General features: G+C 32.4%; 2 protein-coding genes across 2 annotated transcripts; one reads left to right on the top strand and one right to left on the bottom strand.

The window, feature by feature from the left end:
- The first annotated feature begins 9,565 nt into the window (after positions 1-9,565).
- On the top strand, positions 9,566-11,598 carry LOC109146729 (DNA-3-methyladenine glycosylase-like). Its single transcript, XM_019294378.1, has 5 exons — positions 9,566-10,139; positions 10,761-10,818; positions 10,901-10,984; positions 11,053-11,194; positions 11,278-11,598. Exons 1-5 carry the CDS (start codon positions 9,725-9,727, stop codon positions 11,554-11,556), a joined length of 978 nt encoding a protein of 325 aa, XP_019149923.1. The 5' UTR covers positions 9,566-9,724; the 3' UTR covers positions 11,557-11,598.
- A 967-nt stretch (positions 11,599-12,565) lies between these two features.
- LOC109146801 (phosphatidylinositol 4-kinase gamma 7-like) lies at positions 12,566-15,997 on the bottom strand. The gene is made up of 2 exons (XM_019294447.1): positions 15,691-15,997; positions 12,566-15,097 (listed from the first exon to the last, which is right to left on the bottom strand). Exon 2 carries the CDS (start codon positions 14,808-14,810, stop codon positions 12,912-12,914), a length of 1,899 nt encoding a protein of 632 aa, XP_019149992.1. The 5' UTR covers positions 14,811-15,097; positions 15,691-15,997; the 3' UTR covers positions 12,566-12,911.
- Positions 15,998-25,909: the final 9,912 nt, after the last annotated feature.

Below are 25,909 nucleotides of genomic sequence, written 5' to 3'. Positions count from 1 at the left end.
TTGTGTACATGTTTTCGTAAAATTTATATGTGCCTAAATGTGTTAAAATTTTATCTTACGAAATTTGGGTACATGTGTTTTGTAATTTAATTATGTGAAATGTGTATCTATTTATTTGTCACGTTTTAGAATAATTAATTTATGTGATTTATCTACTAAGTATGTTCAATTAATTTAACTCGAACTTAGTATACAATTAAGGGGGAACAAATCTCTTTTGGGTTAATTTTGTAGTTAAAGCATCTATTTAGGGGGAATTTAGAAATTTACATAATATATGGATAGGGATGGCAATTTGCCCCGTCCCCGACGGGGACGGGGATTGTGAAAATTTTCGGGGAACGAGGACGGGGACGGGGATTGCATGCAATTTCCCGCCGGGGACGGGGATACCCCTCCCCGCCCCGCCCCGTCCCTGAATAATTTTTATAAATAAATAAATAATATATATATATATATATATATATATATATATATATATATATATATATATATAAATACGGCAGTAATGTATAACAACAGTGTCATTACATTTTATACATTACATATATATATATATATATATATATATATACGGCAGTAATGTATAACGGCAGTAATGTATAGTACTACAGTGTCATTATATTATATTATATTATATTATATATATATATATATATATTATTTTTAAAATTAATACTTAGGTTTAGTTTTTAAAATTAAAAATTATAATAATTTAAATTTTTTACTAAGAGTTGAACGGGGATGGGGAATCCCCGCCCCCGCCTAATTCCCCGCGGGGACAGGGATGGGGAGTACTTTCAATTCCCCGCCGGGGATGGGGACGGGGACGGGGACGGGGTTGGGGTTTCGGGGGCGGGGGCGGGGAGTACGGGGTTTCGGGGACGGGGACGGGGAGTGTACTCCCCGCCCCCGCCCCGCCCCGTTGTCATCCCTATATATGGGTTTCAATATATAAAGTTATATGTTCTGTTGATTGCTTACCTAATTTAAGAGACTCAAATGTCAAAAAGGTCAGACCCAAAGTTGTAGAAAGTCAATTGTTTTAATTTTGTTTGGAACTTGAAGCATTTTCAGAATATTAGGTATACATCTGTCAGTAAAAAAAATTTATCAGACTTTTCAGAAAATATATCAGCTTTATTGAAATATGAAATCGAGATGATAATATTTATCTGGAATATATTTATTGCTCTAACAGATTATTTTCGAGATTTTTTTTTATCTGATTTGCTCTAGGTTGGCGGTTATTTGAAGCACAATTTTTGGCGCCATGTACTCACAAATGGAGTATTTAAATCTGAGCTGGCAAATTTAAATCATGTGGAAGGTCGAATTTATCCTCAAAGAGATCAATACTCTCACTCCATCCACTAGAGGGCAAAGAAGTAATTTCACACCTTTTTTCCTCAATTCTAACGGGTAGAAGAGGAGACACAAAAAGAACAAAATTCTTCTTCTTCTTCTTCCTCTCGACGGCCGGAAATTTCGAACTAAGAGAAGCTACAATCTTCCAATGCTTCTACACCCATCCAAAGTCATCTACACGAAATTCTTCTACACATAAAAATCCATCACCCAAACCTAAAATCACACCCAAACACTCTCTAAACCCAAATACCCAAACCCCTCACCCATTTCGGACTTCACCGCCGAAAAACCCAAATTCTCACCAAAATTTCTCAACCCAAGTTCTACTCAATGGATGTTGATCAAATGGAGGTGGAGACAATCACCACTGGAGGGACAAGGAGATCTAACCGTGTGCTTAGCGGGATGATACTCGACATCACCGATTTCAACAAACAAGTGGAGGACAAAACTTTAGAGGTAAAAATTATCAACTCTCTTGAATCTTGTGGGTTGTTAAATTTTTGCACCTTTAGATATGTTGGTTTCTATAGGGATGAGGTGATCGAGTTATATGAGCATGCTAGAGTCGAAAATAATTCAATTATTTCTATGGTCAAAGGAGTTGAAATAGAAATAAAAATCGATGATTTTCGGAGGGTATTTAATCTTGTTGAAACAAATTTTCAGGTAGAAAATCATGTTTCTGATATCAACGCTACTTGGGCCGAGGTACGCGATGCAAACGCACCGCTAGCTCCTATGATAAACGGCAGCAAAAAGGACCTCAAAAAGGACTAAGGACTCCTATTGGATATTGTACACAAGTGTGTTGAGTCTAGGTACCATTGCCGTGACAAGTTGTCGGGGGAGAAATTGTTGATAATGGATATTATCTTGAATAATGTTTGTGTTGATTGGGGTGCATTTGTATTTGGGAGATTGTGTGAATCTTTGAAGAAGGCAAAACCGTTGATTGATGGTTGGTTCCAACAAGAAGTTGGTTATGGTTTTGCAATTGGAGAAATTTTGAGAACCAAAAATGTGACTCTATCCAAAGCCAAACTTGTCACTAACCACAACTATCTCTTTCGACCAAATACAACCGAACCCAAAAATCTCACCGTACCCACCATACCCAAGCAATGTTGCAAAAATCCCGCCTAGCCACCGATTAATCCCCGCCTAGGCGCTAGGCGCTGGCCGGCCGCCTAGCGTATCACCATAATCGGTGAATTTTGCTTTCCTCATCCCGCAACGGAGATTACGGGATCAATTCAAGACAATGTGAGTGCACCAAGCCATTAAATTTCTTTAAATTTGGATGAAGCACGTAATTTGCCTAGCTTGCCAACTACTTGTGAGTTTTATGATCAAGATCACCCAAGGAATCGTACCACCTTGATGCTTTGTTACAACAACGAGGAGACCGAACCAAATCTTGCCGAGACAATGCTTACTACTCCTCAAGATGATTTTACTCACACATTGCCGAATCCAACACCCCCAATGCAAGCCGAAACATTGTTCAATGTTCAATCCTTACGGGATGAGATTGTTGGAGATGTCAAGGTAATTCTTCAAGAGTCCACATGAGGGTTAAACACCAAGATGGATGCCATGGACAACAAGCTTGATGGCTATAATAAAGACATGGTTGACCGCGCTTTGCAATTGTTCAATAGGCAAGGCCTATTGAAAAATGAGATTGATATGGCAAAGGAGGAGTTGAAGAATGAAGTAATGAAATTGTTTGTTGAAATGGGAAAGTTGGGGTCCGAAACTATCTCAAGGCTCAAGCTATTGGAGCAACAAATGAAGGGACTCCTACAACAAACTCACATGAATATGGATCTTCTCGAAGGTGTTCGGGATAAACAAAATTCTTCCTCGGAAAGCTTTCAAAAGTTTGTTAATGCTGCCGAAAAGGGGGAAGGATTGGCAAGTCATTTTGTACCACAAGCATATGCATATGCAACACAACCAAGAGCTCCACAACCAAGAGGACCTTTGGTGGAACTTATTCGACATACTCCAAGAAGTCGAAGTGGGAGCATGATTGATTATCTTAGAGGTACTTGCCCTAGCTCAAGCTCAACCCCTCATGATGTGTTGCCACCCACACCAAATGCACCAACGCCGAAGCCGATTGCCACAAGGATACAAAAATTGCAAGAGCTTTAAACCGAGTTCGGACATCGGAGTGAGCAAATGAGCGATGGCCGTACATTCGATGAGTGCATATTTTGGCATGAAGCAGGCGTGTTGAAGGGAGATAACATAAGAGAAGCTTACGGTAACTACGTAACCGGACAAGTTGCAGCACCATTTCAACACAAGGGCCTCGAGAAGGACTTCAAGAAATTAAGGGCTCACATCAATGCCAAGTTAAGAGGGAGGTAAAATTTGTTTGACAAATTTTTTGGTGTATATCTTTTGATACGTTATCTATGCTAAGCTAAAATGGGTTGAAAATACATGACAAAAATTGGTACCAAAATTATCTAGTGTGCCTTATTTATTTTATTATTTTGTGCTTAGTATGTCACAAGATTTTAATTTGGACCTAGAGTTAATTTGTAACACGTATAAAATGAGAATATATAAAATTTTGGGGGAAGAAAAATTCAAGCTAAAAAGAATAATGCAAACCCCACGATCAAAGTCTCATGTACACGTTTAGGACTGTCCAATTAAAAATCTCTAAGTCTCAATTTTTGTTAAACCCGTCAATTGGCTAGTCGAAATAAAAGCAATTAAAAGAAATTATTTTTCAAAATTGACAAAGCCAAAATGACTTGGGTATAAGTTTCGGCATCATCAAAAAGGGGGAAATTGTTAGGAATAAATTGTAAATTTTGATGAGCCGAATGTATTTTTGAAAAATCAAGTAGTCCCCAATTTTATTCTATTTGAGTCAGTTTGAGTCTACAGAGTATGGTGCACCCATATCATGCAACCCATGTACAAGTCTGGAAGATCATAATTTATTTGAAGAAGTTAAGCGGGATTATAGCTTAACACAATTATGATGCGGATAAGTTACCAAGAGCCATGTTAGAGGAGTTGGAAGATACGTGTGTGAGTTATGCCAAATAATCTTAAGTTTGAATCTCAAGTGAAGCATTTTTAACTTGCTTAAGAGACTATGGAAGCCATATGGGAGACTAGCTAAATCGCATTGGGAGACTAACCAAGAAGGAGACTAGCTAGCATTGGGAGACTATCCAAGAAGAAGACTAGCTAGCTTGGGAGACTAAGGTTAGAAGAATCCTAGACTATCATAAATACTTCTCCATAAAATCATGCATTATTTCCCTAACGAACTATCGTAGATAATTAATTCACGTATAAATTTACTGTGATACCCTTTAAATTAATCACTATTAAAATAAGAAAAAAAATGTACAAATAGGTCATTGAACTATTTTAGACATAGTAATTAAGTAATCGAACTCGAATAAGTTCCAAATTCATTACTATTGCTATTGTTATTGCTATTGCTATTACTATTACTATTTTTTTATTTATTTATTTTTTATTATTATTATTATTATTATTATTATTATTATTATTATTATTATTATTATTATTATTATTATTATTATTATTATTATCCTACTAAGCATTTGATCTTTAACTATAGCTTCTCTATTTTGCGCTTTTTATCTCTTTGGTGGTTGTTTGTTGTATTTTTAAATAATAAAAAAAAAATATTTGCGTGTAATTTCCTAAACTGGAGTTTTCCTTTATCAAAGTTTATACACTGAAAAACTTTCACAAAAATACATACATATTGCACGCATAATATAACTATAATTTCAATTTAAGAAATTACACGCAATATATTAATTTATGCTTAGCAATGCAAATTATAGTTATATTATGTAGTATATTAAGAAATCACACGCAATGCAAATTATAGTTATATTATGCAAATTAAATTGATTTCTTATATTTTCAATGCAAATTAATTTCTATACGTGTAATTTTTTTAATTGAAATTATAGTTATATTATGCATGTAATGTAATATGTATGTATTTTTGTGAAAGTTTTTCAGTGTATATACTTCAATCAAAGTAAATTTCAGTTTAAGAAATTATACGTAGATAGTACTTTTTTATTAAAAAATACCGTAAACAATCGCAAAAAAAAAAAGAAATATTAGAGAAGCTATAGTTGAGGATCAAATGCTTAGTATGTACGATAATATATATATATATATATATATATATATATATATATATATATATATATACACACACTATGGCTCATGATCCAACTTGTAAGGTGGATCACTAACATAAGATACATTTTAAATATATATTAAAAGTACATTTAATACATTAAAGATTTACTTTTTGAATGTACATTATTTGAGTACTGAAAGTACATTATTTAGTATACTACTTTAAATAATGAATTTTCAATATACAAATAATGTATTTTCAGTATATTAAAAATGAACATTTATTCCTCATCCACGGTATAATTTGCACTAAGCCACCTAGATGGGCCTAGGTGCACAACTAAAAAGAACTTTTTTTTTGGTATAACAAGTACGCAAATTATGTTGTGCAACCGAATGCACCATGCGCATGGTGCATTCGATTCAAAATGAAGTCGTTTTGGTTAAAAAACGCGCGTCCCACTTAAAGAAGAAATCAGGTTCGATTTTCGGCAATAGCATATTTTTATCTCCATAAATTCATAACTATATATCCACAGTGAATGAATGAAGTAAAAATCCACAATGAATGAACTAAATATCCACAGTGAATGAATGAAGTAAATATCTACAATGAATGAACTAAATAGCCACAATGAATGAACTAAATATCCATAAATTCATAACTATATATCCACAAATTCATAACTATATATCCAGAAATTCATAACTATATATCCACAATAATACTATTGCCGAGAATCGAACCTGAATTTTTTTTTAAGTGGAACGCGCATTTTTAGTCAAAACGACGTCGTTTTACATCGTATGCACCATGCGCATGGTGCATTCGGTTGCACAGCATAACTATTGTAACAAGTATTCCTCCCGTAAAATTAAATATAGATGTCCAATAGCACATAGTATTCTAAACACATATAAAAATATATAATACTTTAACCATAACACATATAAACAAAGCAATCAAAATTAAAATAAATAACAACCGAGTTAGCTGCCTAGTCAACTTACTGCATAGAAGGCTTATTTCTCCTTCTTCTTTTCAATCTAGGTGCGCCTAGATGATTTTTTACAAATTTGTTATTTAAATATAGTTAGAGGAGTACAAGCATTCAAACAAACATCTATGCCAGGCCATTTTTTTTTAATGCAAGAATAATGGATTTGGGAGTAAATAATAGCTGATTGGAGTTGGTTGCTATCCATCATTTTGTTTGTAATAAGGCATATGAATCGCCCAATTTGAAGAAGTTGACAAGTTTTAGTCACTAACTGCTGTCATTTGGCTTGCATTTTGAGATAATATTTCACAGTCGGTTAACATATTATAGAAAATGATCTTATATTATTCTATAATAATAATGCATCATTTTTTTCCACCAAAACTGATACAGCATTAGGAGGTCAAGATCTAGATTTATAGATTGTGGGATCAAATTATTGACAGCGACACGACATTAAACCACGTACTTAACTTAGGATGATAGAACAACGCAGAGTTCTTTCTAATGAAAAATCAAAATCAACTATTCCCACAAGTTGATTCAAATAGTGCAAGCAGTCACTACTTGGTTGTGCACAATTTATAACAATTTCAATGGAATTTTTTTTCTTAGAAATAGAGTTGAATCCAAAGGATAAAATCTTATTTCTTAGAACTTACAAGCACATTTTTTTTGGATCTTCAAAGCCATCATAATTTTTAGAGTCAATAGTACTCATAAAAAATAAAAAAAAAAACTTAATATGTTGTAAATGATTTTAAAAATTGAATAAACAAAAGATATCATTTAAATTCTTACATGGTGATGATTTTTTCAACATCATTTTCTGATATACACTGTTATGTCAAAAATTACTAACAGAATTGAAATTAAAAAACTTATGCGACATTATATTGGCCATGGTTTGGTAAAATAATCAGCCTATAGGTCAATTTTGACTTTTTGACCACTATTAATTGTTTGATTTGGTTAAAAAAATCAATTGAAGTGTTTGGTTAATTAGCTTTTTGTAACTCCAAAATGCTAAAATTCAAAAAACTGCTCAAAGCAACTTTTTCAATTAGCTTTTTGAGAAAAGAAATGATACCAAACAGCTATCAGCTAACAGCTAATTTACCAAACACATTTCTACAATCAGCTAATTAATGTGATCAACTAATTATACCCTCTAATTAACCCAATCAGCTAACAGAACAGCCATTTTACCAAACAGGGTCATTATATCCTTGGCACGTTGGTAATGAAGTTTCTAACCAAAAAATAATAATAATGACTTCTTTGACATACTTCGATATAAAAGAAAAATTTTGAGGTTTTTTTTTTGTAGTGCTAATATTTATTATAATTTTTATTATAAGGAAAAGTGTCACTTTTCATCTTTAAATTATAAGAAAATAACGATTTTTATCCATCAATTATACTTATTATCACTTTTCATTCAACAATTATCTGTAAAGTGACTTTTTTCTATTGAGTCTTATTAGAGTTGGGTTAAAAAGTCTTGCAAACAATTGAAGAACTAAAGTGGTAACAGTATAACTAAGGGAAAAATTGTTATTTCTTTATATTTCAGAGACGAAAAGTGTTACTTTTTCTTATAATAATTATATTTTCAAAGATAATAATACTACGTAGGGAAAATTTCACTTGTTATCTCTGAAAATATAGAAAAATATCACTTTCCATCCCTCATCAAATATACATGTCGCCACTTTTCATTTACCAATTGTTTATGAAATGGCATGTTTTTCCTAAATTTTGTTAGGATTATGTTTAAAAAAAAAAAAAGTAATTTGGTAAACAACTGAATGATAAAAAGCGAAGACAATATAATTTAGAGACAAAAATTACTATTACATTATAATTTATGAATGAAAAATGTTATTGTTCCTACTTGTATATTAAACTAGTATTTTATATGTGCGATGCACAATATTAATACTCAATGTTAAAAGATATCGTGTATGCAGATTTATGCTAATAATAATGAAAAAAGATAACAGAAGTTATAACGGTAGAGATATTTTTGTCTAAAAAATTGTATAATACAACTCTTATAGTATATTATATAAAAATTTTAACAGAAAAAATTGATATATATAAATTGAAAATATAACCTGGATTGAGATTTATTATGTTTTCATTAGATTAGATATATTATTTAAGTATTATAAATGACATGGCTATCAATCTATCATGTGATGGTCATGTCTCTCATCTACAAAATTTGTAAGTATATATTATAGAACTAAGCATACAAGAAGAAGTGAAGAACATATTTATCCTTCACAAGAGATGGTATATCATCATCTAATGCAGCCATATGTTGTCTTCATTGATGGCAAAAGAGTGGGAATGAAGCATGTTAGGCACCCATTGCACTTCCATGAGATTTACTTCTCAACCAATTAATTGTTTATGGTAATTAAGGTGTGTTGCCACTTTGGGTCAACTTGTAAAATTCTTGTTGGCCCATACTTATTTCGTAAATGTTTTAGTAGCTAGTTTGAGGTAATATTACAATCATTATACCATCGATCATGATTCACATTTCAAAGTAGATCACTTGAGATACAAGTTCACCTTTAAAAAAACACTTATACAAAACTAGGTATTCATTTACCCAATCTAACCCCTCTATAAGCATACATTGAAGAGGAGGAGATGCCAATCACTCGCAACCCCTTATCCAACTAGTAAGAAATTCTAATAAGAAAATTCATCGCCGAATTTTATTCTTAGTAACCGTAACTGTGTATCTCCTTCACGGCAAATTATGCTGTGGAACCGTGTCCATAGTGGACACAGTTCCAAAACTGTTCATAATTGTGAATATAGAGTTCAAAAATTATGTTTTATAATAGTTTTTCGAGGATGAATACCCAATATAATACAACTATACAAATGTGCCTGGGAACCTTTGATTCCAAAATGTGTGTACATCCAAACATTGTTACAGATCCCAGAAATTAAAGAAACCATTTAATAACATTGGTACACAATTAAGGACTCCACAATGAAACTCACACTCTACCAACCCCACCATTGCTGATGTTATCTTCCAACATCCTCTTCCAACATCATATAAATGCCCAACCATAATTTCTCCCTCCCAATTAACTCTCAAATTTAAGACTAAACTAAAGACAACAACTTTATCATCACCTTCAAACTTCAACATGTCCAAACAGTGTGCAAGATCAAGACATGCCCTGCTGGAGAAACGCACAAACACCAGCCCATCAAGAGACAGGGAAAAGCCAAACAATAATAGCTGCAATTTCTTGAAGAAAATTTACCCCATTGGCCTCCACAAAACTTGCTCCCCTCTCTCCCTTTCCTCTCTCTCGCTTTCGCTCTCCCAGACGTCCAACGACTCTTCCATCACCGACTCTTCTGTCACCCCCCTGGATCAGAAGATAGCGTTCGCCCTTCGCCTGATCGCCCCACCAGAGAGAAGAGAGGCTCTGGCTAATAGAAACGCCGCGAGACAGCTGCAGCCTAGTCCTAGTCCCACTCCTAGTCCTGCTAGTTCTGTTCCCAGTGACGATAATGAGGAAGTGAATAGGTGTAACTGGATTACCAAGAACAGTGGTGAGTGCCTGCTTATCCAATAATGCCCGGATTTTCGCTAGTTTAAAGTTCATATTTTTGTTTCCTGGCTATGTTTAACAATCCCAATCATTGCAACATTACTTCTGCAACAACACATATCAGATAATATGTCATATTCTAAAAGTATTAGGTAAAGCGTTGTGGAGCCCATTTCCTAACCGAAATCTGGCACAGCTCAGTTGGTTTTTAGGTGGTAGATTATAGGCAAAGATACAGAATCGAGCCCTGGCAACCACGAGTTATATTACACCCAAAATGTATTGTGCCTTGTGGGCAACAGGCATTGGTCCTCTCACCGGCTGAGTCACTGTGAATCTGTGATTTACCCCTCCACTATCCTGTCGAGTTAGGGTGTGAGGGAGCGAATTTCCCTTTTGTGGGCAAGAAATTTTCCATTTTTCTAGAGAAATAAAAACTTGAAATTTGAAGTAAATTCAACATAGGGATTATAAACATACCTTAACTTTTAGCATTCATCATAAGATGTTTTTCATTACCTCAATGCTGCTTCAACACTGCATTTCAAAGTAATTGATACAAGGAAAACAACAATAGGGATTATAGACATGAAAGCTAAGGCTGATTGAAATTTCTACACAGACAAAGTATATGTGCAGTTCCATGATGAGTGCTGGGGAGTTCCTGTCTATGATGATCAGTAAGCCATCCATCCACCTTAAACACTCCATTGTTTTTCGACTTTTAGACAATGAATAATGCTGAAACATGTTATGAAACAGTCAATTGTTTGAGCTGCTAGCCCTGTCTGGAATGCTGATGGATTTCAACTGGACTGAAATCTTGAAAAGGAGAGACCTTTTCAGGTAAACCTTTCATTTCATTTGATTTGTTTAGGCTACCAGTTTCTTACATTTTGAATGGAGAAAAGCAGAGAGGCTTTTGGTGGGTTCAACGTGAATAGCGTGGCAAAAATGGGGGAGAAAGAGATCGAAGAAATAGCCTCTAACGAATCACTAATGTTAGCAGAGGGCAGAGTGAGGCACATAGTAGACAATGCCAAATGCACAGTCAAGGCAAGTAGTACTTCCCGGGCCGACTGTTTCAGCTAAAAGTTTAAACTGATAGTAAGACTGTAACGCTTTCTTTGTGTTATCAGGTCGTGAGGGAATTCGGGTCGTTCAGCAGCTACATGTGGAACTACGTGAGCTACAAACCGGTGATAAACAGATTCAGATATCCCAGGAATGTTCCTCTGAGGAGTCCAAAGGCAGAAATCATCAGCAAAGATCTGGTGAAACGTGGGTTCCGGTTCGTGGGTCCGGTCATCGTCTATTCGTTCATGCAAGCTGCAGGAATGACCATAGATCACCTTGTGGATTGCTTTAGATACAAAGAATGTGTTAATCTTGCAGAAAGACCTTGGAGGCATGTCTAAATGTATATATGATCATCATAAGAAGATGTTTTTCTTTCTCAATCTTGTTTATCCCTTTCTCACACCATCATAATGATTTATTAATTTCTACTTTTTTGGTGATTTGGGTGCATGAAAATGGCATGTAATTTGCTGGGGAATTGACAATGGAGGAAAAGGACTTGCACCGAAGTCACATAAACCTTATCCTAGCTTCTTATCAACTAACGTTGGATTGAACGTGCAAATTGTCTTTTTTTTTGTCATCAATGACAAGACTATGTTACCTAGTAAGTTGAGGACTTTACAACTATAATTTATAATCTAGTGAAAAGCTAGTCTAATCTCTTCGGATTCGCAATCTAATAAAATTAGATAAATATTTGTTCTCTACGCTTTATGCAACTAGGTTGCTTCTAATTCATTGCTACGTACTTTCCATTCCACTAAGCAGTTCAACTAGCGAAATTTAAAACCTCATGTTGCTTAGCAGTTCATGCGTTTTGCTAGAAACCAAGACACAACGACTAGTTCCCTCTGTTGAATTGTGAGGACAAAATGACTAATTCTTTCATTGAATTGTGAGCGTCTGGCCTGGCTACTCCATACCCAAAGCCAAGGATCGAACTCTTTAACTTTGGTTAAGAATGGATGAGTTGAGTCTCTTCCACTCAACAACACGCACAGACTACAGAGTATTCATAGATGAGATTTGATATGAGAACCCATCGAGATTTGAAGGGGCAAGGGTAGATAAGATTCCTTGATGGGATGATGATGTTTTTCTCCTGTGGGTGGCGATAAGAAAATTGTTTGGGTGTCGACATCAATGGCGTTCCCATCTCTGTAAACCTTTTTTTTCTTGAAAAAATGATTTTTGAAGAAGCATGACATCTAATGGGCCAGTGCTAGTCAGTCGTCTTGTGTGCGACTCAAGTGTTTACTAATCGCTGTTAATCAAATGAAAACACATATAAATATAGAAGACAATAATGAACGGGAACATATAAAAACGTTGTAGGACACAGAATTAGAGATCAAACCAGTATCTACATAACCTTTTTATCATTTTTTTTGGGAGTCTGCAAATTATTTATCCAACATGTCTCCATAACGAAGTTAATGGAGGAAAGAAAAAAGAGATGAAAATGTCTAACAAAAAAATGCAACCAAGTCTAACTGGCTCGTTTAGCAAGCTACCTCCAGCAGTATTTACAAAACCTACTAAACCACTACATCCTGTCTACAAACTTCATGGGAGAGGGAGATGATCCATTTAAACCAAACTAAGCTAGGAAACCTTCACTTCAGCAAGCCTGCAAATCCTTATTCAGAGACTGACTACTACTCTCGTCCTGATAGTAGGAGATTCAACCTCAAAACTGGCAAGAAGTTCCGAGCCTCTGTCGCTGCCTTTGACCAATGGTCACAGATTTGCGCTTGGCAAAGGCTGGTAACAGCAGTTCTTGAAACTTCTCTAGAAACATTGCCCACTCTTCCTCATTCATATCGGCTAGCTTGACGAAGCTGACACTTGTGGGAAGCTGCTCATTTGCGCTGCGGTGGCCAGAGGATGAACTCTCTTGTTTTGGTCCTGAAAAACTAGGGTACTTCAGGTTCTTCTCACCCAGACTTGTAGTCTTAAGAGACATAGATAGCTTTGAAATGGTTTCTTTGTTAATGGTAGGAAGAAGATCAGGAGAAATCTTCTCCTCTTCCCCACTGCTTTCTTCTTCCTCCTCAATACTTTCCTCAAGTTTCGAGAGTGGTGTGCGGCCATTTGCTCCAAATGGTACATGAAATGGATTTCTGTTCATGCAATCTGAGAAGGGCATTTTTGGATTATAATCATATCCAGTGTCTTCATAATCTATCTCAAATTGAAACTCATCATCATCCACTTCAACACCAGGTGATGGCAGTTCCTTCTCTGCAACCAGCCTTCTAGCCTCAATGCAAACAACTTCAAGTTCACTTGGTTCTTCTTCATCACTACGAAATTCTCGAGTCATCATCTCACCAATCTCAGCAAGGCATAATCCATAAGTAGCAGCTTCCTTGAGGAAAATGGTACAAAGGACCAAGACTCTAAGACAGGCTTCACGAATCATAGGTAGCTCACTTCGCAGCATCTCAGAGTCTCGTATAGGGTCAAGCTTTTCTATATACTCAAGCTCATCATCAGAGAACGGAATAGAAGCTTGTGGCCAATGAATCCACTCAAAATATGGATCCTCCAAGCTTTCTGGTAAGCAGAGACCATGGTCAATAGGAATGAGTTCCACCTGACCAAACCTCCCAACACCATCAAGTTTCCTAACTAAAAGATTTCCTGCATGCCTATCAGTGTTAAAAATCCTAACATCTAATATCCCAATCCGATGCACAGTAGCAACTGGGAAACTTGAGGTTCCATGGTCACTGGCATCAAAATCATGTGGGATGAACTGTTGAAAAGATGCAATCTTGCTAACAAATTGCCTCTTGTTATTAGGCTTGTTCACGTTCACACCATCATTTACATTAAATATCGAATGAGTGATTTTCACCAAAGCAGTGGGTGGCACATTGGCAAAATGATCATAGTCAAGAAGATATGCAGCAACCTCTCTGAAACCTGTTTCACCAACCCTCACTGAACGTTTCAAGCCAGGTTGACCCAGACCTTTGCCCACAAATCCTTTCGGATTGTTTGGTGCAAAGGGTTCTTCATCAGTTGGCTTTACAATGGCAACACTCTCACCCCTATTGTTTCTAAAATAATATGCCCCTCCAAGTCCACCATGGACAGGAAGAGGTTCAACACCTGCCTTCATGGCCTTAACAATTTCCTTGACAAGTTGTTTTGTCTTTGCAAAGCTACTAGACTTCCCCAAAATCTCAATAGGACCACTCCAATCTCTCTGTTGGTTATCCCTCCCAGTGGGGGAAAGACAGGGAGTTGATGAACTTCTATGCATAGTGTTCCGAGTCAGAAGAAGAGGAGAGTCATTCCTAATGGCACTAAGGTCATTCTTCAAAACCATATCTCCAAAAGTCAACGAACTTTCCTCAATTGGGAAATGGAGCGCAAGCTGCAACCTCCTTTTCACAGTATGTGCATTGTCACTGCGATCCAACTCCATCCCCAGAACACAACCAGTCTCAGTTTGCACAAAAACTCGTCTTCTTCCTGTAGCTTTCCCTTCCATCCTCTTGAACTCCCCACCAAGTGGGCTTTTGAAGGGTGCCACAGCCATCTGGGTCTGCACAGGGCTGTCCAGGTTAGGAGACATTATACAACAAGACAGGCAGTTGGATCTCACAATCGGCAACAGAGATGGCGACAGCAGAGAGCCTCCCCCGCACTCTCAATTGGGCGCCGAACTCAGAAGCCGATTGTGAGTGAGCTACAAAATCACTCAATCCAGAAACAATCATCAAAGAGACACACAGATCTGAACCAAAACCAGTGATGCACCGAAACAGTTGATCTCACAGCACAGAAATCAGAACAGAGAAAGTGATAGTATCCCGTTTACTACATTGAAGGAGCCATCTGGCAGTTTATGAGAGCTACAATCTGTAAAGAGCAAAGAAATTGAGTCATATTTCCAAACAGAACTATAATAATCGTATCAGATATAACAGAACAACAGCATCAGAAATCTAATAGAAACTGTTAAAGGTAGACAACAGCTTGTGGATTCTCAGATCGAAACCTGAAGAGCTGACAATCACTAAACAGCAAAAAAAAAAAAAAAAAAAAAAAAAACAGCATAATGCAATCCTCCAAGACTATATTTAATATTCCTTTTCATTTCCTTAACACTACGGAATAATTGAAAGGTATACAAAAATTCCACAACATTAGATAATAAATTATAATTACTGCTCCCTCTATGGCTCCTCTATGGCTCTATCTACAATCAATGCCGACATTACAGAAAGTATTTAAGGAGTATCTACCAAAACTCTTTTTAGATTCCTTTTTTCACTGAAAAAACCAAACGAAAAAGCAATAATCCCAATCAATTATTCAAAGTTTTAGCAAATCAATATCTTCAGAATTCCAGCTCTCAAAGCAGATCAACCGACATTGAATAACTGATCAAAAAATCAACACTAGGCAAAGAGAGAGCAAATTAAAACACGAATAGAAGCGGAAAAACTCACCGGACCGTCAGATCTGAGAGGCGACGGCAAGGCAAAAGACTCCGATGCTTCGCTCCTTCTCCGGCCTCCGATAACTCAGAATCGGAAGGCTCAACGACTAGCACTGGATCAATCAGAGTCAATATCCGTATACAGGTACAGCCGTACAAGCCAACAAAACCCTCGTTCTCCTTCCCTGTGTGCCTTGCGCTGTGGATTTCTCTCTCTCTCTAAAAGCTTTTCCTCCCTGTTTCTCTCTCTATATATGTCTATATATCCGTATAATATGTGTGTATCTATATATTCAAGTCTTGGATGGATTTATATTCTCTTGGTCTACAGCTCTCATTTTCTCTCTAAATATACTGTGGAGGAAACGCCGTGCCTGAACCGTGGTTAGCCAAAATGTTAACCTAACCATGGTTAATTGGAGTTTACAGTGTCTTCCTGGAAATGTCTAGAACACGAGCTCTCAGCCGTTGGATCAGAAATGGGGGACGAGATCTCGGGCGCAGAGGAGTGAGGGTGACGTGGAGATAAGGGACTGGAGCTTGACGCGGCTGGGCCCCAGCTTTTAAAATAAGTGCATCGACAACAAATTATGGCGAGGTATGGAATTCCCAGAAATCGCCTTGCTGAATTTTGTTATACTCCGTACAGATTTCTGAATATATTATTTTTTTTATTGGGATAAGGATATATATAATACAGTAATACTTGATCCTAGCTAGAGTCATATAACAATGTGAAAATATATTATATAATTTGGCAATTACAAGGATAAAATAAAATTATTTATTCAAAATATCTCTATGTAAAAAAATATATAAATGTATCCTATAGGGGAGATAGCTTTTATATATATATATATATATATATATATATATATATATATACATATATATATATATATTAGTTTTTTATGCGCATTGCGCGATTTAAATAATGCCCAATATTTTTTTAAATAAGTATTTTAAAGTATATGATTATATTGAAATTGTTCATGCATAGATAATTGAATGTTGAATTTGCGTATTTAAATTGGTAATTCTAAATTTACAAATACAAGATAATATAGTTAAGATTGATTATAATTGTCAATAAAATAATTGTATGAGTATAGTTGAAACCAAATACGGGACATAAGGGAAAGTAAATAAAAATTAAAGCATAAAATATTAAATATATACTAATATTGTTTGAGGAGATTCCGGCAGTGGGATTTGTGGTTAGAGTTCTATTAAGACTTTAATATTAGAATTAGATTATTGTTGTAGTTATAATTCTATATTAGACTTTAATATTAGAATTAGACTAATGGTGAATTAACGGTACTTAATGGAAAAAGTTAACAGATCGGATAATCATATAATTAAGGATAAATTAGGAAATCTCAAGGAAAAAAAAAATCTGAACAATATGAACTATTCATTTGATTTAATAATTTGACGGTCATTTTTTCTACCCAATGTCTAAATATTTAAAAGTATATCAATACAAGATTATAGATGAGAAGTTCAACATAAGTAATTTAATGTCTAATTTGTTTATTTAAATATGTAATTCCTAGTATATGAATACAATGTAATATATGAGATTCATTATAATTGTTACTATTTTTTTTTAAATAGTAACCAAGTATTTTTGTTGCAAAGCGTTCTAATATATTTAATGAATGCACATATATACAAGATAAATGAATAAATCAACGGTACCAGTCCTTTAGGTGTTTTGTTCAGTGTTCATTTAGTTTAACCATTATTGTTAAATAAATTATTATGGATAAAGAAATTCCTAATGTAAGGAATTTAGATGTAGTAAAAATTTAAAAATGTTAATTATAATGTAACCCAAAGATATTAGACGATTGGAAAATATGATGTAACTCAAAGATCAAAATACTAAAGAAAGTGCTTTGATTATTCAACAGTTTGAAGCAACAATTTGTTCCAAACCACTAAAAATATAAACATTGCAATTTACAATATTTTCACTTAGCGTTTTGAGAATGATTTCCCCAAAACACATCTATATTTTTTAAAAAAATATTATTAAAACTATTATTATTATTATTACTATTATTATTATTAGTATTAGTATTATTATATGTACATCCTTAAGTCATTTTAAATATTAATTTAAACAGCTAATTTTTTTAAATATCATTTTACCAACTGTTGATATAATTCGCTGGTCAAATCCGCTAATGCTAACCGCTAACTGCTAATTGTCAAACAAAGACATTGCGAGCTAGTTTCTCACTTCAATTTGTTGTGTGATTTTAATATTCTCTTTGATAACGAATAATTTTTTTTAATAAAGACATTATAGGAACAATGTAGCGAATATAATCAATTGATGGATTTGAATTTTGAATGTAAAGAATTTTTATATTAGAGAAAAATAAAGACAATATAACTAATGGAATTATTTCTCTTATTTAATTTATTGATAATGAATAATTTTTTTTGAATAAAGGCATTGCAGACACATAATTCTAAATTAAAGAAATGCATATGTATTATTTTTTTGTTGTAGCTACTAAATTATTATTTTTTAATTTAATAAGAGTAAAATAGAATACTAAGTATGTCAACTTTGATTGGGATGGGGTTCGAACTTAAGACCTTTCTTATTGAAATCAATGAGTAAGTTAACGGTGAACTAACAGAAATTAACGGAAAAGATAATATTTAACGGAAAAGTTAACAGATAATCATATTCATTAAGGATAAATTAGGAAATCTCAAGGAAAAATTAAAATCTAATCGATTTGAGTCATTCATTTGATTAAAAAATTCGACCGTCATTTTTTCTACCCATTATAGGTCTAACTCTCTTGGGCTCTTATTAGTATAGTAGATATATATATATATATATATATATATATATATATATATATATATATATATATATATATATATATATATATATATATACTAGTTTTTTACGCGCATTGCGCGATTGGGATAATGCCCAATGTTTTATTTTATTTTTACACGCATGGGTAGATAATTGAATGTTGAATTTGCGTATTTAAATAGGTAATTTTAAGTTTACAAATGCAAAATAATATAGTCAAGATTGATTATAATTGTCAATAAAATAATTGTATATGTATGGTTGAAACCAAATACGGGACATAAGGGAGATCAAATAAAAAATAGGGCATAAAATATTAAATATATACTAATATTGAAGAGCTAACTGCTGATTGCCAAACAAGGACATTGCAAGGTAGTTTCTCACTTTAATTTGTTGTGTGATTTGAATACTTTTTTTGTCAATATATCCCTCAAATAGTTAATATGATTGGCTTAATTATATATATATATATATATATATATTAAAACAATTATTATTATTATTATTATTATTATTATTATTATTATTATTATTATTATTATTATTATTATTATTATTATTAAATATATGTATACCTTAGGTCATTTTACATGTTAATCAAAACAGCTAATTTTTTCAAATATCTTTTTACCAACTATTGATATATATAATTCGCTGGTCAAATTCGCTAACTGCTAATTGTCAAACCAGGACATTGCGAGATAGTTCTCACTTCGATTTGTTGTGTGATTTAAATACTCTCTTTGTCAACAAATCCCTCAAGTAGTTAATATGATTAGCTTTATTAATATACATTTTTTAAATTTTTTCATGGTATTAATAAAATACTTGGTAAATAAATATATAGCATTATTTTGTATTATAACTTTGATATTTAATTAAAAAATAGTGCACAAAAAAGATAATAGACAATTTAGTGAATATAATCAATTGATGAATTTGAATGTAAAGAATTTTTACATTGGAGAAATATAAAGACAATATAACTAATAAAATTATTTCTCTTAATTAATTTATTAATAATGAATAATTTTTTAATAAAGACATTGTAGTGACAATGTAGCAAATGTAGTCAATTGATGGATTTCAATGTAAAGAATTTTTATATTTAAGAAAAATAAAGACAATATAACTAATGAAATTATTTCTCTTATTTACTTTATTGATAATGAATATTTTTTTTTGAATAAAGACATTGTAGACACATAATTCTAAATTACAGAAATGCATATGTATTATTTTGTGTTGTAGCTACTAAATTATTATTTTTAATTTAATAAGAGTAAAATATAATACTAATTATGACAACTTTGATTGAGATGTGGTTCGAACCTATGACCTTTCTTATTGAAATCAATGAGTAACTTAACGCTAAACTAATAGAAATTAACGAAAAACATAATATTTAACAGAAAAGTTAACGGATAATCATATTCATTAAGGATAAATTAGGAAATCTTAAGAAAAAATTAAAATCTGATTAATCTGAGTCATTCATTTGATTACAAATTTTGACCGCCATTTTTTCTACCCATTATAGAACTCTCTTGGGCTCTTATTAGTGTAATAGATAGTATATATATATATATATATATATATATATATATATATATATATATATATATATATATATAAAACATTTTTTAAGTATTTTATATTAAGGATGTGTATGATTTATCAAATTTAAGATTATCTTAGGTGAAAGGGTTATATTATGGGACAAATTATTGTGTGGATCATAACAAAAATTACATTTTTAATATACTAAATATATATTATTTGTGTACTGAATATACATTATACAAAATAATGTACTTTCATTACTCAAATAATGTATTTTTTTTAACATAATATACATTTTTAATATACTAAAAGTATATTATTTTTGTACTGAATGTACATTATTTGATAGTATGGTCCACACAATAATGATTGACATTATGGAACTAATAATGTAAGATTATATAGAGTATTTGATTATTATTATTTTTCTCATAAAAATGTTGAATCTCCAACCCCGGTCTGACATAGTATTTGGGAGGGGCCAAATGTAGGGATATGTCCACATGTCCACTTTAGGCATAAATGCATAATATTGGTCAATTTTTGTTTTTTTTTTTCTTGGGATGAGGGAAACTCACAACCAATCTCACTCATTCTTGAATATACTATTTTTTTTTTTTAATACTATTAGCTCTATTACAATATAGTATTAGGCTCGAGCCCATGACCTTCCATTTAAGAGAGCCGCTTCGTGATACTATACCACCAAGTCATTTGCAGAATATACTACATTTAACTGTTTATGAATAAAAAAAAATGAATTTACCAAATGCATGATATATATATATATATATATATATATATATATATATATATATATATATATATATATATTCAATAATGGTTAAAAGTATTGCATTTTAGTAACTCGCAATTGATAAAATGAATAAGGTTTAAATTGGTCACTGAATGTAACATGAAAATTCAATTAGGCTACTGAACGGAAAAAAAAAATGTTCAATTAGGTCACTGAACACTCCAAATGTATGCAGTTTCACCGAATAGCATGTTACCATCAATTATAGCAGGTTACTTGCTTACGTGACAGATGAGTTGACATTTTTAATAATTTTTAAATAATTTTTAATAAATTTTAATAATAATTTTTTTTTAAAAGCCGGCCACCCTGTCGTTTTTATTTTATTTTTTTTATTTAATTGTTTTAAAATTCATTATTAAAGTTTATTAAAAATTATTTAAATATTATTAAAATGCCAACTCAACTGCCACGTAAGTAGGTAACCTGCTATCCCGTAAAATTGCATACATTTGGAATGTTCAGTGGCTTAATTGCACGTTTTTTTAGTGTTCAGTGGCCTAATTACACTTTTTTTTTCGTTCAGTGACTTAATTGAATTTTCAAGTTACGTCCAATGGCCAATTTAAACATTATTCCTTGATAAAATTACGAAGAAGAACTAATACTAGAGACCCCATTTATCATTATATTGTTCAAGCAATTAACGAAATGATTTGAAGTAGTAGAAAGTACACATTTTGTCATGTCCAACAAGAAGCTAACTTTTGTGTTGACAGATAACATCAAGAATCAATTATCGTCCTTTAAATTTACAAGTACTTAAAAATCTCTGAAATAATTTACAACAAATCTTAACTATTAATTAGGTAAGAGTGATTTGGTCACGATTTGTGTATTTCTTAACTATTTATTCATTTCTTGTTGTATAAAAAAATTAGTTTCAATATCCTAAGAGTACCTCACTAAAGACTAGCTTGTAGTTGCAACTTGTTTAACCTCAAATTTGTAGGTGAATTCGTGAAGCACATTGTAGTTTGTACCAGGGGAGTGGGTACAAGGTTTGACGGCGTGGTTTGCGGGCTGGAGTTTAAGGTAATTATGGCCGGATTTTTTTTGTCTTGTTTTGTACAACTGGGAATGGGGTCCATTTTTCGTTGAGAAAAGCTTTTTTTTTTTTTATCTGGCAAAAAAGCAACGGGATTTCCATTGGTCAATGTACGTCTGGCACTTTGAATCGTTAATCAACGGTCAAAGACAACGTTGCACAAGGAGTTACCGCGTTTACATCGTGTCGTCCGTCGAAATATTATTTAGCGATAATTATGGTATTTATTTATAAATAGAAAATAATAATTCTTCCAAAAGGCTGAACCCCACCCCTAACAGGCCGTTTGGTTGGAGGGGGGAATTATGTGGGAAATGAATTGTAATTTCATAGGAGTTGAATTATTGGGAATAAAGTGAGAATTTAAATTCCAGTGTTTGGTTGACAGTAATAGAATTACTGGGAATTTCAATTCCAATGTTTGGTATACATGGGAATTGAAAAGGAATAAGTAGTATAAAGTCAAAAATGTCCATTATTGTTGTTAGACATTAATTTTAGGTTAAAAAAAGAAGGAGTAATTTTGACTCATCACTATCTTTTTTTTCCAAGAATTAAAATACCAGGGGGGACATGGGATTTTAATTCCATGAAAATTGGGGAATTACAATTCCATGGAATTGCAATTCCCTCCAACCAAACTACAAAATTTAATGGTCTTTGGAATTATGTAGGAATTAAGTGGGAAGGGAATTTAAAATCCCTCCAACCAAACGCCCTGTAAAGGTTCCTCACACCCCGACCCGACAGAGCATTTGAGAGGATATAAATCATTCTTCTAAAGGCTGAATCCCAACCCTAAGAGAGAGAGGATGTAAATCATTGTAACTCACCTAAATATGAACCATAAATAGAAAATAATAATGCGTTTACATATGGTAGTGTCATTTACTTGTAAGTTGTAACCGTTACAAATTAGGCAATATTATCTCAAATTTTATCTAATGCTAGATTCACTGATGTAATATGTTGTGTCTCTAGAGTAAAGTCCTATTTATTTTACGAGAAAGAGTATATTTTGATATAAGAGTTGTTATACTTGGTCTTAAAAATATTGTCTACTTTTTTTTCGAAAAATGCGATCGAGTGGGTAAAATATGATTCTCACACCACAAAATCATTAGTTTGATTTTAATAATAAAAAAAAAATTATTGAGTCTATCACACGGGATCTTCATAATTTAGTTTATCTTTCATGTGTAGTTTATTGACTATTAAACATGAACGGGTTTATCACTTTATCTCATGCACACTTTAGTCACCCATAATAATAATAATAATAATAATAATAATAATAATAATAATAATAATTCCACACCAACTAGACACACAAAATTACATATGTTTTTTTGTTTTTTGTTTTTTTTTTTGGGGTTACTATACAAATCGAGAATGTGACTTAGTGTTTGCTTGACTAAATTTTATAGACAATTATATATTGTTAAGAGTTAATACTATCTGATATCCTCCGAGTATAGTGATTTTGTCATGTTTAGTCTTAAACTTTCAAATTGATCATCTGTAGTCTTTCGACTTTTAAATTTAACCATTCGTGCTCGAAGTTAACCACCCATGTTCTTTCAACTATTAAATTTTAACCAACCATGGTCCTTTCAAGAGGATCATGGCTGGTTAAATTTTGAAAGTTGAAGGACCATGTGTGGTTAACTTGTACCATGAATAACTAAATTTGAAAGTCGAAGGACCATAAATGGTCAATTTAAAAGTTTAGTACTAAACGTGTCAAAACTATTATACTCGGAGGACTTCATGTGAAATTAATTCATATTGTTAAATATTTTAACATTGAAACCTTTAAACAATTTTGTTTTGCATTTGCTTGACTTTTAAATCTTTTATGTTTTTAAATTCTTTATTGATAGCTACATTTTTCAAGTTCAAGCAAGACTACTTGTAATTGAGCTACAAGAGATTCACGTTATCTTATCCACACCACTATTGATTTTTCTTTATGTATATTAATCTGGGAAATTTTTATAATATTTACTAGTAAGAAAGAGGGGATAACAATGTGATAATTTATTCCGATTGCTAGATGGTTTGTAAGTGGTTTGATGGTGTGGCACGAAATCTTTCATATGCAGGTTGTATCCTAGAGGAGTGCCGAACTCTAAAACGACACTTTGAATCAGTGTCTATTCGTTTTATTCCGAGATCAGCGAACAAGTTTGCTCATATTCTTGCTAGAGCTACTCGTTCACAACCTGGTCCTATGTGTTGGCTTTCAGTGATTCCTTCTTGTATTGAACACTTATTTTAATAAATCTGGTTCTTTTCCTTTCAAAAAAAAAAATAATGACTATTATAAATATAAATGGATAATTACATGTTTTAAATAGTGAAAGTAAATTTAAAAAAAAAAAGTTATCATTATCAATTTTTATTTATAATAATCAACATTTTAAATTATTTGTCATTCAACATTATAAATTTTTTCTATAATTATATATTTACTATTTTGGAATTATGCAAATAAGACAAGCATATAAATGGGTAAATCTTAATTACTTTGGACCATCATATATATTTTAATTTTACAGTTTATTATTATAGAGTAATTAATCACCATCATAATATAAATTGTCTGGTCCATTAACATTAACATCATAATAATTATATTTAAAAAAAAAAAAGTACAAAGTCTGCAATCAACACAAGCATGTGAATGGTTAAACCTACATCATTTAGGACCATATATTAATGTTAAATTTCAAAACAATTTATCATTTCAAACAAGGTGCACATGCATCTCAGCTCATAATTGTTATCAATAATAATGTTAAATTTTACTTTACTCTAAATTAAAGTTCCAATACTTATCCCAAATAAGGAAGCATATTAAAAATAAAATAAAATAAACAAACAAAATTCATACAATTCCCATTATAAATTTTTATTTCATTAGAGCAACCCCACTGAGTTAGTCAGCTAGTTGATTTAGTAATCACAAGGTTCTAAGTTCAACTCCATGTGAGATCAGTCTATTGGCCTTCATGCATAGTTTAACCCAATCAATAATGGACAATCTAAATTGATTTATCTCATTATGGTCCTTTGATAGCTAATAATGCCATAAGACGAGCTCCTATAAGTAGTAATGATGAGTTTTCCCGTAAAATAAAGAGTTTTATTTCTTCTTACTCTCATACACGCGCACAAACATATACTAGTACTAGTTAGGATATATGTAAATTTGGGAGTAGGATTTGGAATCAAATATTTAGTACTAACTAGGATGAATTTTAATTTTTAAAAAAGGATAAAGTACGTTATAATATTTTATACAAAACTCAAGAACAGAGTTTAAAAAATGCAATATTCATCCATAATTTATTAGATACTTGTTATTCATGTCCCTAGTTCTTGCCAATTCTCATATTTTGTCATTAAACTTTTATCCAAATTGATTTTTTTCATCCCCAATTCTTGGGTAATTGTTATTTTTGTCTCAAAATATGTTTCAAATAATTAGTGATAAAAAATCAACCTAAATAAAATGGTTAAAGACAAATTACAAATAAGTACAATAACTATGGATGAAATTAACAATTATTCAATAACAAAGGGATAAAAATTACAATTCACCCTAAAAATAGTATTAAAAATATTATTATAACAAATGTATAATTTTTAATACAAAAATAAAAACTTGCATTATTGGCTTCAACAAACAAGAATGTACAATGTATGGAGTGTTGTTTTGGAGAAAAAGATCTGATAATAATGTTTATTAGTGAGCCTAGTCAGCATAAGGGGACACATTAGATGATACCATGTTGGGTGGTCTTACAAAAGTCATTTGACTGTAATTGAGTAATCATGATTAGTGAACAGCTTAAACTAAAAAAGATATAATAAAACAATCCGAGTAGGTATACTATACCTTTAGTCACGTTATTTAGACTGCCCCACGTCACATGATTGGA

Source organism: Ipomoea nil, unplaced genomic scaffold (genome assembly GCF_001879475.1).
Source record: "Ipomoea nil cultivar Tokyo-kokei standard unplaced genomic scaffold, Asagao_1.1 scaffold1936, whole genome shotgun sequence".
NCBI classification, from domain to species: Eukaryota; Viridiplantae; Streptophyta; class Magnoliopsida; order Solanales; family Convolvulaceae; genus Ipomoea; species Ipomoea nil.
The sequence above is the reverse complement of the archived record's forward strand: the minus strand, read 5'-3'. Positions and strand labels throughout refer to the sequence as shown.